The 16,446-nt window shown below is 35.9% G+C and overlaps 1 protein-coding gene across 1 annotated transcript; it reads right to left on the bottom strand.

Moving 5' to 3' along the window:
• Positions 1 to 1,787: 1,787 nt before the first annotated feature.
• Positions 1,788 to 6,379, bottom strand: LOC104587260 (small ribosomal subunit protein eS4x-like). The gene is made up of 5 exons (XM_010244799.3): positions 6,265 to 6,379; positions 4,118 to 4,195; positions 3,857 to 4,037; positions 2,560 to 2,657; positions 1,788 to 2,476 (listed from the first exon to the last, which is right to left on the bottom strand). Exons 1-5 carry the CDS (start codon positions 6,265 to 6,267, stop codon positions 2,042 to 2,044), a joined length of 795 nt encoding a protein of 264 aa, XP_010243101.1. The 5' UTR covers positions 6,268 to 6,379; the 3' UTR covers positions 1,788 to 2,041.
• Positions 6,380 to 16,446: the final 10,067 nt, after the last annotated feature.

Below are 16,446 nucleotides of genomic sequence, written 5' to 3'. Positions count from 1 at the left end.
AAACAATAGGTCATCAAGTCTTCTCTCACTACTTCAAAGTTTAAACTATGTAATTTTTAGTATTTCATTTGTACAATAGTACTTCTAAAGAGTTCAGCTTACCAAATGATGGTAAGGGAGATGTCTAGAAACATGAATCTAGCATTTATCTGGCATGCAAACCGGGATTCAATGAAAATAAGGCTCTGTTTTTTTGGCAATGCAAATGAAAATTGCAATGGTGTAAAACTTTGAAAATAGGCTGAGCGTCTGGTTTACTTTTATTTCAGATTGGACCTTATTTGTTTGTTTGAGAGGAGTAGATGGGATGTGGCCCCACTTGAAAGAGAATGAAGGTGGGGAGGTTTTTTTTTTTTTTTGAGTGGAATAGGAAGTAAAATGAAATGGGTAGAATTAACAATTAAGGTACAAGGAAGGTGCTGCACATTTTGCATCAGTTTTTGAGATGCAAAATCTGCACTAACGAGTACAAATTTGACAAAAAAAAAAGTGCAAACTTGCATTAGGTAGGAATTCAAATCATGGTTAGAAGCAAACATTGCAAATCTGAAGCGCAAAATTTGTATCTGATTCGAATTTACACTGCTAACAAACAGAGACACTATCCTGCAGAAAAGTCATGACATATAGCTTCAAACCTTATATTATTCATCACATATCTTTGACTTGGGTTGAAATGATGTGTTCCCAATTATGGGAGGTTCTCGCAGATTAATTGCACAAACTGACCAATGTTGAATTTGGAAGTTCGTCATCTATAGACGAAAGTCCCATCACTGCTCCCTTTGTTTTCCAATAGGAGGTTCTCGCAGTCATGAAACTTAATATAACATGGGCATCCTTTTACACCGACCGTGTCCACATCACTCCTCCCTTTGTTTTCCAATCCCCTCAAAATTTTGGAGTTTTTATAAATTTTTGAAAACAAATAAATTCACTATGTGAACAATTCCCTTCTCTCTAAACAGTTCCCATAATTAGAAAGTCCCAGTCCCAACATGCAATCCTTTAATCCGACTCTCTACTTGTGAAATTACCTAATTAATTAGCTTAATCGATTTATTTTAAATAAGTTAATTATACAAGTCACATTAATTTAACTTAACATATCATAATCAACTTGAACACCCCGTCGAGTCTAAATATTTTTACTATTCAACGCAACCGAATGTATAGTTCAACCAGCTATTTTTGAGATGTAATATATGTGAATATACCATTTGAATTTTTTAATTCATTTTTTATTTTTATTTGTTAAAAATGTTAACTTTTACAATGAGGCCCAAGAAAGGGCTTTTTTTTGACAAAAAAATAGTAGGGTATTTGGTGTAAGACTATTAGATCTTAAAAATCAAAAATAAAATCACTTCAATTAGACATCAAAATGCCAAGTTATGGTCTCAAAAAATATACATATACATTGAGTGTGCAACTCGCTACCTGGTGACTGGGTTGAATGAATCAACAGTTGAACCGCCTGGATCAGACAGTTTTCGGATCAAACATCAGACCAAAATCAAGGCTGGGTGACAGTTTGAACGGCTCACGAGCCAGGTCGGCCTTGAGTTAAAAACATTTAATAGAACATAAACCATAGATACCCAGAAAATGACTCAAAGATCGTAAACCTTAGGAATGGAGACAAGACTCTACTAAAAATGCCTTTCCGACTGCAAAGAGAAGGTATTATAGTTTAGTTAGACAAGTATTAGATGGATGGTTCCACACCAGCACTATAAACATAATAAATATGATCGTTAATACCCAATGGAGACCAATCAAGGATCTAAAGGCAAAATTCTCCTCATAATACCTTCAAGAGAGTATAGCAAGGAAAATTATTTAAGCTCTCAAAAATCGAATGTGAAACTACAAAATTTTGAACCCCAAATCCCAGCCATGCAAAAACCAGGTCCCCACATAAAAATCTATCCTCAGCAACAGAACAAAAACTACAGATATGATATTGATATTAAAAAGAACAAAACTAAAGATCTAAAAGAAAAAGAGTCACTGATGCCAACCTACTACATTAAATGATTTAGGCGGTCGAGGCTGCTGCTGCCGCAATGCGCTTTCTTGCTTCCTCAATAATGGAAAGCTTAATACCCTTGCCCTTGGGAAGAGACACCCATGGCTTTGTCCCCTTGCCAATGGTGAAAACATTCCCTAGACGAGTAGCAAACTCATGGCCTGTTGCATCCTGAATATGAATAGTCTCGAAGCTTCCCTTGTGCTTCTCCCTGTTCTTGATGATTCCAACACGCCCCCTGTTTCTTCCACCTGTCACCATAACAACATTTCCGACATCGAACTTAATGAAATCTGTTATCTTGTTGGCCTCAAGGTCAATCTTGATGGTGTCATTAGCCCTGATGAGGGGGTCTGGATAGCGGATTGTACGACCATCATATGTGTTCAGGTAGGGAATTCCCTTGTCTCCAAATTGCACTGATCGAACTTTGCAGAGCTTGAACTACAACAAAGCAAATTAATTTGCTTCAAGATCTTCAACAATGTCTCTTAGACAATCTTAAACGTGTCCAAAATACAACATACCTTTGCCTCTTCATCCTTGATAGAATGGAGGCGGAAACGACCCTTTGTATCATACAGAAGTCGAAAATTCTCATTTGTCTTGGGAATTGACACAACATCTGTGAATGAAAACCACAAAGAGAAGCAAAATTTAATGCTAAACAAATATAAATAAAAAAAGAGAAGGATATTAAGTACCTATAGCTAAAATCTTGGACCAACAAGTGTGAAAATACACATTTGAGTCTAACCCTGTGAGTGACCACTTTGTGCAAAAAAGTATCCAAGGTCTGTATCCAGCCCACCCCTCCCAAGACCCCAGATAGCTGGGACCAACATTGGACAATGACCATTTTTGTCCTCCATCCTCTTTCTGAAACCATCAGCTAGTATCAATACGCTCCTCTTGAAACTCATCATTAATGTCATCACCATCTGAAGTGGGAATTCTTTACCAGACTAATCAAGCCATCCCGGTTGGGCATTTCTCAGCTTGAATACACCTAAACTTGTGCCCCATCACGACTATTTGATGTCCCAAGATGCCAACATGAAGTCTATTTCTCACCTGAAACATTGTCAAAGAGCAGTATCCTCCAACTTCATTAATATGTAGTTGTGCACCCCAAATCGTTTCTCACAAAATCCATTTTGACCTTCCACTCTTTTCTCAACATTTTTTGGCATCATCTTTTCAGAACATTAACCTGTACCAGTGCAACTTCTCACTGGAAAATGCTATCGATGTCCATAGATGCCTTTACTCCAAACTCCCAAATCCAAATGAAACTCTGAATCAGATTTCCAGGTGATGTAAAACCTCATCAAATCCTTCAAGATGAATCACAACATTCTATAAGAACCTGCAGTCATCTTTTGACTGACCTATTAGGCCAAATCTGTTGGTTCCATAAAAGGATTATTGACCCTTCCCAAAAACAATAACACTCATTACCAGATATGCTGTCATAACTTGTTATTCTCATTTCCACAATTCAGTGGGTTCTACTATGAAATGTCTAACTCAATTTATCTCCTTGTGAGAAACCACTGAATGATAGCCACATCCACACCACACAGTATCTGAGAACTGTCATGGGAAGAAGAATAATAAATAAAAAATATGTCAACATGTTTTACAGTTACAAGACAATCGAGGGGGAATGGAGGATGACTTCAATACAATCTTGATGCAAGCACTCCATGAGATTGGGAACTTATCCATGTATTAAATCAGAAAAAGAGAAAAAATAGAAAAGGTAGTCCTTTAATGTATAATTGCTCTAAGGACAGAGTATAGTAGTTGGCAAGTACTTACCCATGAAACCAGCTGGATATGTCTTGTCTGTCCTAACTTTTCCATCAACCAAAACATGCCTTTGCATTAAAATAGCAATAACTTCACGGTATGTAAGAGCATATTTTAACCGGTTTCGCAGAATGAGGATCAATGGCAAGCACTCCCGGGCTTTGTGGGGTCCAGAAGATGGTTTAGGTGCCTAAAAAAAGAGCATGTCAAATTAACATTCAGAAAACAAATAGACAGACAGAAAAAGCATTTATCAAATGAAATACTTACAAATGCACCCCCAAGCTTGTCAAGCATCCAATGCTTTGGGGCATTGAGCCTCTTCAGATGTTTCTTCAATCCTCTAGCCTGAAATACAAGAGAAATTTTTGAAGATTAAAGAGGAATTAAGGAACAAAATCAAATCCATGGAAATGATTGGAAATTTGCCAAACCTATGATTCAGCAACCAAAGCAAAAACACAATCTGAAAGTTGATGTGTTTGTTGAGAAATAGCTGTGACTTGTGAGGCATTGTTGATGTAGATGTCTGAAGGGAGGGTAGGTTTACTTGGTACATGGCAGTCAGGGTCTTTGTATTTCAGTTGTGTCGTGAACATGGAGGTCAGATGGGCATTATGTTGGTGCTTGGGATGCAAAGCTCATATATGCGTGTATGCTTTTGCATTTTTCTTTATGAAATTTTATTTTATTATTAAAAACAAAAACAAAGCAAGGACACAAGAATAACATGAAAATACCATACCTGCATTTATCAAGTTTTCTCTTTCAGAAGAGAGAAAACAACTTCCGAGCATTTGTCCACTGACCACTCAAATGGGACTACGGGAGAGTTTAATTTATCCTGTTTAATCTAATACTTTTATACAAGGTTGCCCCTTATTTTAAATATTTGTTAAGATCAACTGCATGGATGCTCTTGGCATATCAGCTGGAGACCATCCAAACAACTCAACGGGATATCTTTACATTAATAGATGCATTTTTTGGCTAGACTTCTACCGCTCTCATTTATTGCACCTAGTCAAGATTGTTTCACAAAATCAGACTTAAAAAATAAACACTAAATTCTGGAAATTTCCAAAACACATGTTCACCTACTTTCTAAAAATGTTTGCACCAATTTTATTGGTATTCAATCCCGAATGTAATGGAATCCTATCAATTTCAAGTTCACACTTATCTAATACCATATAACTTCCTCCACTACGATTTCTATCAACAAAACATGAAACAGACACTTGTCTGCAAGATCTGTTGATTTGACAAATCCAAGAATCCAAGAAGTGTTTCTTGGCAACAAAAAAAGGAAAAAAAAAAAAGATGAAGATATAAAAATTTGAGAAAGAAGGATTCCCCTGGTTTTCATTAAGACCCTAATTCCTGAAAGTCCATTTTATAGATTGACTGCATATTTCATCTTTAACAAGAAAAGAGCTCTAACATATAAGTTTTCGTAGTACTTCCTCAACTCACAACCCCATTAAAAGAGTTAGAAAAATCTGGGCAACCCTAGGTTTTTTTAGCCTAATAGGAGCAATTGAACATAATAGTGATCAACCATGAATATACATCCCCAGAAAAAAAAAATGAACGAATAAACCCCCTTCTTTTTTTTTTCTTTCGCTACAAAAATAAATCCCCTTCTTATTTGGTGATGTAAGAACATATGAAATTTGGGAAATCTCCAACTACTTCCAAAAGGCATTGCATTATTTGTGGTGTAAAATTTCCTATATTCCAATCAGTATCTTGCTATGAGGTTTAAACAAAACTTACTTTGAGTTTCCCCATAGATTAACTAAACCTAAAACAAGGTTGGCCGTTAATGAGGAGAAATTCAAGTTAGAACAAGAACGCAAAGGTAGTACCAGTTGGTTAAAAACTTATCAACAAATGGGCGTCCAAAAATCACAAATTGGTAAGCTGCAAGACATTTGTCTCAACACAAGATCATAAGTAAACACATCGAAGTGCTTTTCTGGAGTTGAACCAGTTCAACATCTAAACAGATACTCGTAATCCCTATCTAGCCCAGGTAAAGTAGCTCATCTCTTCACAAGAAGTCACACGATGTAAAACACAAATATGATCATTGTTAGGTATCTATGCAGTGTTTCTCCATTAACAGAGGACCAACATTAAGTACTAGAAGACGTTTGTGGGAAGTCCATCCTCAGAAGTCAGAACTCTTTCAATAAGAATCGAATCAACTAGAAACTAACACAACGGTACTACCAATAGAATAATAACCTCTCCCAGGGAACAAATCAAGGAAGAAACTAGAAAAACCTCATAACCAACTCAAAAACAATAAAATTATTTGTCATATTTGTGAATCTAATAGATTCCAGACACAAGAATTCTATATTCACGTTTGGAGAGAAAGATAAGAGGTGAGATGGGTAATGACATACCATTTTTCTGCTGGGGCTCTCCGATCAGAGCTTCGGAGCTTCCAACAGCAAATGCAAAGTGAAAGAGGCGGGTTTAGGGTTGTAAACGCTGAAATATATATGAGGAGGGTTGATTTGGGCACGTCCCGGATTTTGGTAAAAGTGGGTAAAAGAATGAATTGGGGGTGATCATGGGGCTGGTCCTGGGCCCAAACTTTACAGTTTGGGGCCTTTTGCACAAGCCAATGAAATTATTTTTTAATTTAAAATTTAATCTAAATTTTAATTCAAAAATAAGAAAATTATATATGAAATTTTATCATATATACTATAATATATATACATAAATTATGAGTATTATATTTTATATCATATATGCATATCCACAAAGTGGGCTATTATTAAAACAGAGCCCTCAATAAGAGCTTCTCCCCCATACAAGTAGCATCTTATTTATTTACTTATTTCTACTCTTAAATAAAAGCTTTCTTTCTCAAACATGTATTTACTCACTCGAATGGTAATTACTTTCAGTAGAAAAGGAAAAAAAAAAACAAAAACTCATTTTAAATGATGTATGGCTATTATTTATAAATAAAACTTGGGTCAATTTCTTAAATTATCCTTATAGTTTAGCTAATTGAATAAGTGTACATTTACTGTTTGAAAATTGACTAACACTACCTCTATTGTTTCTGACAATTGATTACAACTTTCCTTACAGTTAACACCTATTAATAGAACAACGAAAAAGACTATTTTACCCTTCATTCTTCTTCAAAATTTTAAAATAGAGCAAAGAAAAAGGAAATCAAAACCCAAATCACATTTATGAGGACACATTTGGAGCTGGGCAAATATGGTTGACCAATTGCAGAGTTGTTAACTGGGTGCAGAGGGGTTGTCGAGCAAAACCATCGCCATTCAACACAACCGGCGAATTCAAATCCTCTTGTGGAGCAAGTCTTCCCCTCACCCCAAATGGTGGTGAATTTTACTTGACCCAATGCAGAGTTGTTAATTGGGTATAAGCTTGTCATATCCAAGGGATTGAACAACCCAGTGCAGAGTACACCCCAACCCCTTTTGAGAAACATGACCTTCCCCGTCTTTGAAATGTCGTTGTAGAGTTGTTAACGCCAGAACTCTATTTCTAAACCTTTCAACATGAAATTCAAATTCCTTCCCACATGCAGACTTAATGGTACATGGAGATCAGAAAGTTGGAGAACCAAATGCAGAAAGACAATGGTGTTCCCCTACCTCAAGTTATAGAATGATCGAAATTCCATACTCCTCAATTCCACTTCATGCTCTTCAAATTCTAGCTCCGGAGGTGGGTTTTCTTCTTTGGAAGCAGAGTCCGTTTACTGAGTTAGGTCGAGGTCATTGGGTTTCACGACGTAGAGGCCAAAACCGATTCGAACTTGTATACCAGTTCGGTCAGAGAAACCTCTACACTACTATGATCATGAACTAGAGATAAAGTTGCATGCTTTTGAACTTGTTTTCAAAAGTTGCATGCTTTTGAAGAAACTCATCGTCGTCATCATCTGGAGAGAGATTCTACACTACATTACATTCAAGCTTGTTTTCAACTAGAGATAAAGTTGCATGCTTTTGAAGAAACTCATCGTCGTCATCATTTGGAGAGAGATTCAGTTCCACAGCAAAAGCCTCCGAAAAATGAAGGTGGTTGTTTCATCAAGACTAAAACCAGAGCACTAAAGCTGCAATCTAAAGAAGGTGAAGCAACCAATCAATCCAGAGCACCCAAGCAAGTAACCCCTAGAGGATCCTGTGTTATTCGACCCTCGAAGGCTAGCAAGGCCAACCGGTCTGTTTCATTTCCACCAAGACCGCTGCTGGTACCGGAAGCCAGCGGCAACAACAACGGGAATAAAAGAGGGAAAAAGAGAGAAATGAGGGAAAGAGAAGGGAGAGAATAAAAGAAATTGGAACCGCTAGAACCTTCATTACTGGAACTGCCCTTGCCAACCTTCGCCGTTGGAACCTCCGGTGCCCAGTCGGAAACCCCAAAGTCCACTTCCAAATCATTTGTCCATTGGAACTCCTCCAATAACTCCAAATTCAAAGAGAGATGCAATTGTGGTAGTTTGGACTTTGGGGTCCATCGTTGCAACGGACCCCATCTCTTGCCACCTGTACAACAAAGCCATCGTCTCCTACAAGGATCCTCGTATTGATGAAAAAGAAGGGGAGAGAGGTGAAGGGTAAAATTGGATTTAAAAATATATATATATGACGTGCAAATGAGTTTTGATGGAATATTAACGGACCTTAACGGTAAGGGCAGAGCTAGTCAATTATAGAAACAATAGGGATAGCGTTAGTCATTTTTCAAATAGTAAAGATACACTTAGTAAATTAGCTAAACCATAAGGGTAGTTTAAAAAATTTACCCTTTTTTGTTGAATCTCTTAAATTAAATAATAATCTATACGTGAAAAAACAAATGAAATAATAAACAAAATTTACAAAAAGGGTGTCAAGCAAATTTTATTAAAATACATAAATAAAAAAAAAATCAGAATACTGGCCCCCGTATTTAGTATACGTACTATATTAAATCCGGGCCAGAACAAGCTTGGATGAAGAACTTCTGTTTAGACCAACAAAAGTCGAGAAATGCCGATCTGGGTGTAAATGCTTATCCCTGCAAACATCATTATGCCATGAAATTGTTTTCAACTCTAGTAGCTACTAGTTATTATTTGGGCTGGTCATGGGCCGGGCTTAACACTTATGGCCGGACAGGGGGCCAGCCGGGCTCGCACCCTAAATTTATGGGTGACATGGGTAGGTTCAGATTGGGCTTTTGTCAAAGTTTAAATGAATCCAACCTGAAGTTCAAGCCCGAAACAGTGTAAAATATTACTTTGGATCAATCCAACTTGCACCCCTATCTATATGATATAATATAGTATTCTGAATCGGGCCGGATGTTCTGAGTTGTGGATAATCCAATGGAAGCAGAACCTAGTGTGTCATTTTGAAAGCTGGTCTTTTTGCTAAACAATGATGGAAATTTCTAGTTGCGTATTCGGATGCCAAGAATGCGGTTGATACTTTCCAGGGTTGAAGTTTGTATTTAGCTTGGAAAATTCATGAGTTACCGGATCTAATTAAATTAAAGTTGGTAAATATTTTGATTTATGTTTAAGAAATTTACTTTAACGGCTCATTGTTCAGGAGGACAAATCTTTGAATGATATATTTGTGGAAATTCATTACAAAAATGTATTGAATAAGTTGTATATAGGCTTGTTAATGATACTTAAAATTCTGTGGTTCGATCCAACATTTAATCTGATTATTTTGGATTTGGATGATGTATTTATGCAATTAGATCAAATTCAGGTTTTGCAATCTGAATTCAATTAAATAATTGGATTGGACTTGAATTTGACTCTATCTGATTCAATTAAAATTTGAATATGATTATATTATCATATTTATTGACTTTAATATATAAACCTTGTATAATTATATTTAAAATTATAAAAATATATTTTATATATTATATTATATGTTAAAATATATATATATATATAATAAATTTGATATGTATATTTACATTAATATATTATATATAAAAGTTGAAAAGTAATTAACATTTTAACTTTTTTATATTTTAAAAAATTAAAATAGAGTCAAATTAAATCCGAATCAAATACGAGTATGTTAGGATTTCGACTCCGAGGTATTCATCAAAACAGATTTTGAAAACGGATTCAGATACAAGTTTTCAATAATCAGATTAGATTTAGATTTTACTTAATCCAATCTGAATCTGATTCAGTTATAGCCCTAATTGTATATTATATTTTTGCGTAAATGTAGTGATTTTTTCTTATAAAAATTTGGATATATCGGTTTTCAAGATGTTAAATTGGTGTTGATCCTATTCTTTTAGATACAGTGAATTATCAATAATCAGAAATAAAACCTAATTTAGATCGTGTTTGTATTAATTTCATGGTTTGTGCTTCAAAAGCCCAAAACACAAAATCCTAATTTTAGGCTTTATGTTTTGTGGTTATAGTGTTTAAATTCAGAGTATTAATGTCTTTTGTAAGCAATTCTCGTCAAATGCTCAAAACATCTTTTCCCTTTTTACCCATATAACGCTGCCAACTAGCTCAATTGTTAAGTTCTTTGACTGGTTATATTGACTTGGACCAAACCGTGTGATTTTTCAAGGGGAAGTATGGAATAGGGATTGGCTATCAAGCTTGGATTGCTACCCAACTTACAGATTAGACCTATTCATGGGCCAGGTAGCCCAACGGCCTGGCCCGGCCCAGTTCAATCTAAGTCGGGTTTAGACAGGATTTTCAGGTCCGTGGGCTTGGACTCGGGTTTAAAACATCGGGCCCATTTTTTTTTTGGCCCAAGCTCAGCTTTCTCAAAAAGTCCAGTCCAAGTTCAAGCCTGACTTGATAATATATTATATAATAAAAATATATTTTTTATAATATATATATATATATTAATTTTTCTTTATTATTCTTCTCTTTTTCAAGTAATAGTGCAATTTTTCATTATTTTTTTTAGGTCCTGAAGTCTTTTAATATAAATAAAATAGTTTTTAGTTGAATAAAAAAGAATTTTTTTTTTCCAAATTTCTAGTCAAGCTCGGGCTCACACCTGAGATTCAGGCTTTATATGAGAGTTGGGCTCGAGCTCAAGACCTAGGCCCGATGGTTAGGCCAGGCTTGGGGCTCGGGCCTGAGCATATTCTATTAAAATAAAGGCAAAGTCCGCCTCACCCTGTGAACAGGTCTACATACAAAGCAGCATTTCGACACGTCATTAGGTGTTGAGTCCAAACTGAGACTAATTTGTGATTTTTCAGTGTGTTTGGACTTGAAGGGATTTTCTTTTCGAGTCAAATCGCATTTTGACATGTCATTAGGTGTTGAGTTGGAGTAAACCTGCAACCAACTAAATGAAAACCCTTTTCTATGAAAGAAAGTACACATTCTAAACTCAAAAGAAGAAAAAACAAACAAAACGAGGGCAATCGGAGCGACCTCAACATTACTTCTTCGAAGCAACAATGCAGCACACCATCCTCATACTGGATTCCAGAGTGATCATAATGAGGGTAACCAGAGGTCCAGAGCTGGCTTTCTCCTCCTTTCGAGTGGCTTAAGGCTAACTGCAATTTGTGCTATAGTAATACGTTAGAGCTCTTGCCATGGCTTGGGTTGTTCTTGAGTTGTGACCACAATAATAGGAAGTTGGTTAATATGTTGAGTGAGCAGAACAGGAACTTGGGTGAAATCTGGTGCAACGAAAGCAAACCTTTTCATTAACTCCTCACAAAGCGCTTTTCACACCAACCTCACAGTTATTTTGGCCATGCATTGGAAACATCTTCTATATTTGTATGTTGTCGTTCATGTGAAGATGTTTTCAATGCATGACTGTGATGTGCTATAGGATTGGTGTTATGAGCGCTTTATGAGGAGCAAATTTTCTTCTCCCAAAATTGCTAGAAGGCATTTTCAGTTTCCATGTCAGTTATGTTGCTCTCTAATTGGGGAAATGTTCATCTCACATTTCTTCAATACACCTGCGTTGTTAAATTATGATGTATTGGCATGGTTTTTAAAACCGACCCAGAGATTGAACCGGTCGGGGGTCTGGTTACCGGGTCGAACGGTGGGCCTGTTCTGACAAAAAAATAAAAACGGCCAAAATGGTTCGAATAGTTCACTGCTCGGGTCAGCGGTTTGCTGACCAAAATCAACGGTTTTTGAAGAAATTCTGATTTTGGGGAAAACCAAAACCGTCCGGTCCAGTCTGGTTTTGAAAATCATGTGTGTTGGTGTTGTGTAGAGTATGTATGAATGGCAATGAGGTAGGGACCATACTCCCCATCACCAATCCCAATCTTGTTGGGAGAAAAGTTAACCTCCATCCTCGATCATCAACGGGGACGGGCTTCTCATCAAGGACCCATATCTCTAATTTTTTAATAAATTTGTTGAAAAAATACTTAAAATAAAGTATAATTTTGAAATATAAATAATATTTTAAATATATTTTGATATTTTGTATAATATAAATCATCATCATCCATGCCTTGCCCCAACTATATGGGATTGGCTACATGAATCCTGTTGCCAATCTATTTCGTCAATTCCCCGTCCTTGCCAAGACAATCTCCATCCCTAATCCGATCAAGTCAAGGAGGCAAAATACTTAATATGAACGAGGAAATTACCATCGTAAGGACTAGGACGGAAATGAGGGTGACAAAGGAGAATCAGAACCCTCACCCATCAACTTGAAAATCCCCACACCCCCATTTATATCCACCTTATATTTTATCTCTTATTTATGTTTATACATATTTATTAACTTTTGCCCCTCCCACCTGGTGCCTTGTCAATGGGTCGGGATATGGTTAGACCTGGCAAAAAGTTGACCCAACCCGTGAACCCGATCCGAAAACTGGACTGGGTTGGGTCATGGGTCAACCCACTGACCCGATTGTCAAGTCTAATTGGGATTATTTATGCATTGTTAGAAGTTTTCACTCTTTAATTTTTTCTATTTAGTCTTTACTTTTTATTGTTTACTCTTTAAATTGTTAAATGTTAAAGTTTTTATTTTATATTTGAAGTTTTAAGGTTAATTCTTTTAATTTTTACATTTTTTATGTAAATTTTCTTTATGTTTTTAAAATTCAATTATTTTTTGGGATGACCCGAATTGACCTATGGGCCAACGCTAACCCGAACATTTAGGATTAGGACCTAGCATTTGACAATCCAACCTGAAACCCAACCTAACCCGAAATCAACACGAAATACCTTGACCCAACCCGAACCCGACCCACCCTGCCCGATTGCCAGGTCTAGATATGGTGTATCAGTCCCAAATCGATTTTTAATCAACATAAAATCATGGACCAATCTTTTAAATGTATCAGTGTCATTAAATTCTGATGTGTTGGTGTCGTGTAGGATAGAGCTGTCAATGAGTCCGCTTTGGGTCAAGAGAGGGTGTCTCAGTCCTGAATTATTAATCATGAAAAAATATGGGTCCAAAACCACCTGATTATTACTTGCTATGACATCTATATTTATTTATTTAAATAATAAGTTAAAAGTTGATTTTTGATAATAAAAATGATAATAACTAGAAAATTAATAAATTAAGCCTTTAACCAATATTATCTATGAAATTTCAAACCTAAAATACAATAAAAATTGTGAGAAAACAAGTAAACCCTTATATATATTTAATAAAATAATTGGTTCATTCTGAATCAGTTTAGAATATGGAAGAACCAAAACTGATCCAATTATTATTAATCGGGAAAATTATCTATATGTTAATAAATCAAGTCTTTTAAGACTTTAACCAATATTATCTATGAAATTTATCATTTCTGACATAAATACAATAAAAATTGTGAGAAAACTAGGAAATTCTTATATATATTTAATAAAATAATTGGCTCATTCTGAAACAGTTCAGAATAAGGAAGAATCAAAACCGATCCAAATATTAATTGGGAAAAAATATCATGGAATCAAATCTAGCACAATCAGTTTGGTCAATCAGACATAACTGATCCATTGACAGCCCTAGTGCAAGGGTAATCAGGGCGGCTTAGGATGGATTTAAGCTCAACCCTAGCCCGATCCTTAGTATTGGGACGAAGGCCCGAGCCCAGGTTGATTCCGAGGTAAAGCCCGATTTTTTCAACCCAGGCCCAATCCTGTAATAAAATTTGATGCATTAGGATTGGGATTAGGCCAGGACCAAGGTTAGATTGACCTAACCAAGGTTTTATATATATATATATGTGGGTCAGTTGGTCTAACATGAAAAAAAACACACAAAACTAATATATGAATTCAGCCTAATGACAAAAAATTCAAGCCTAATTTGTGTAAAAATTACATGCTACGTAGATTTGGGATTAAAAACAAACTTTTAATTAAAAAAGATCAGGGATTCAGGTGTCCGATGGAGAACCCATCTTAGTCGAAGATCAGGGATGTAGGCTATGGGGATCAAGGTCAAAGATGGGGGCTAATTTAAAACTTGGGGTTGAAAATTTGGGAGGGGGAGTATTGTCTCGGCCCCAAACCCGCCTATTTCCATTCCTACCGGAGGATCATTCCCGAAACCCATAAACACAGTTCCAATAATTGTGGTAATTATAAATATAATATCCAACACTTATGAAAATTATTGTTGATGAATGAAATTAGTCTAATGGCTTATAAAAAAATTGGGAAAATCTATGATACGGGAAAGATATGATATGAAAAGAGTTTTGATCAATCAAAACCGACCCATAAATTTTGATAAATGACACCTGATTTGCTACCACGTTTATGATTCCAATTTATTGGTCAGTTATTTTTCTGATATCATATCTTTTCCATATCATAATCAAACCCAAAAAAATTAAATAAATTTATAAACTAATAAAGACAAACTTTTGCAACCTTGCGGACCGAACCGTGGCTCTAGAAATCTTCGTAGACTTGTATTGTAAATTTGTAATCGTACTGTTTGGTACTACCACTACAATTGGTTGACGGTTCAACAAATTGACCAATTCCGCCCCCATTAATTTCCATTTTTGTCCCCAATTTGCAGTGACGTTAACGTACTCTCAAGTCTCAACCACCCGGTGGCCGATGGCCATGGGTAGACCGATAGACTATAGAGCTTCAAGCAGACCCAAATCCCAACTAATATCTAATTCATTGACTTGAAGATGAAAGACTAGGTCATGGGCTTAAGGATCCATAAAACGTTTTGGACCAGTAAAGGCTCAGGACCCATGAGCCGGATCCCATCTTGGATTAGTTACACAAATATTAGTTCAACTCCTCAAATATGCGTCAACTGATTGATTATCTATGCTGCATTGGAAAGTTGGCTTGTGTTGAGGGCACAGCAAGGCAAAAAAAAAAAAAAAAACTGCACCACTTTTAAACTAGAAATAGAATGCATTAGAGACAATTCAGGAGTCGGGATTAAAATTAGGGTCTAGCATTTGGGCTAGCCCAGTCTGAACCTCACTGGTTGGGGTGGAATTCTTGGGGCTGTAGGTTGGGCCTGAGCCAACCATTTGGAAGGATTCAAGATTTGGTTGAGTTGCATGCATGCTTTGAAGAAACCATTAGAAGAAGCTTCAAAAAAAGTCATGGTGGTTGAAGATAGTCAGTTTGGATTGTTTGCATTTTTTCACCAAACATTGCTAATCGACACTCTGGATGAACCCCACTTTGCTAAGCTAAAAGCAGAAAACATGAAAGCCCTCTCAAATTGACATTTGAAGCTGGGGTTGTACTACTACTTAGGCTTTATGGATGGGCCATGGTTTTGAAAACTGGATCAGGCCGGATGGCCGGACCGGTTGATTCAAGAATAGGTCAAGTAATTGGTTCTATTTTATCCTAAAACAGCCTTTTGGCAAAAAATCATTGATTTAGTTGACTTATCGATCCAAACAATGGTTTTGGCCATTTTTATTTTATTTATTTTTTAAGTCAGAACGGATCATCCGTTCAACCTAAGAACTGGTCCCTAGAATGGTTCTATGTCCAGTTCGATTTTTAAAATCTTGGGATGGGCAGCCCTTGGCCTTGTCTGTTTTACAACTAAGGCTTCTAAGCCCACCCTACACTACACGCCCAAGTTGCATTTTCATCTGAGCCATGCCCATGTTTGATTTTAAGACAAAAAAAAGGAAACAAAAGTAGTCATTTGTGGTTGATCCAGCACATAATCAAATGGGAACTCTCTTTTTGTTACTCATGTTACCCAATCTACCATGATTGCTAGTAATAACGAAATTATATATATATATATATATATATATATATATATATATTTATATATATATAATTTTTTCAACTTTTTAATCAATAAATAATTAGAAGGTAGGATTAAAAGGGAGAAACGTAAAAAATGATATGAATTAAAATAGTAAGAAATGGTTTAGGAGTTCGTGACTTAATAATAATGAATATGGCACTAAAGATATATGAATAGCAAAACATGATTCTATAGTCAAATCCATATAGTTGGAATAAGGGTTTAGATGAAGATGGTAGATTGATTACTATATTCTTAAGTTTATTATTTAAATAAATAACTTATCCACTAAAAGGCAATGCAATGATTTATTAAGTTCAG

The sequence above is a fragment of the Nelumbo nucifera genome, chromosome 1, assembly GCF_055504915.1.
Source record: "Nelumbo nucifera cultivar China Antique chromosome 1, China Antique-T2T, whole genome shotgun sequence".
In the NCBI taxonomy this organism is placed as follows: domain Eukaryota; kingdom Viridiplantae; phylum Streptophyta; class Magnoliopsida; order Proteales; family Nelumbonaceae; genus Nelumbo; species Nelumbo nucifera.
This window is presented reverse-complemented; position numbering and strand designations above follow the sequence as displayed.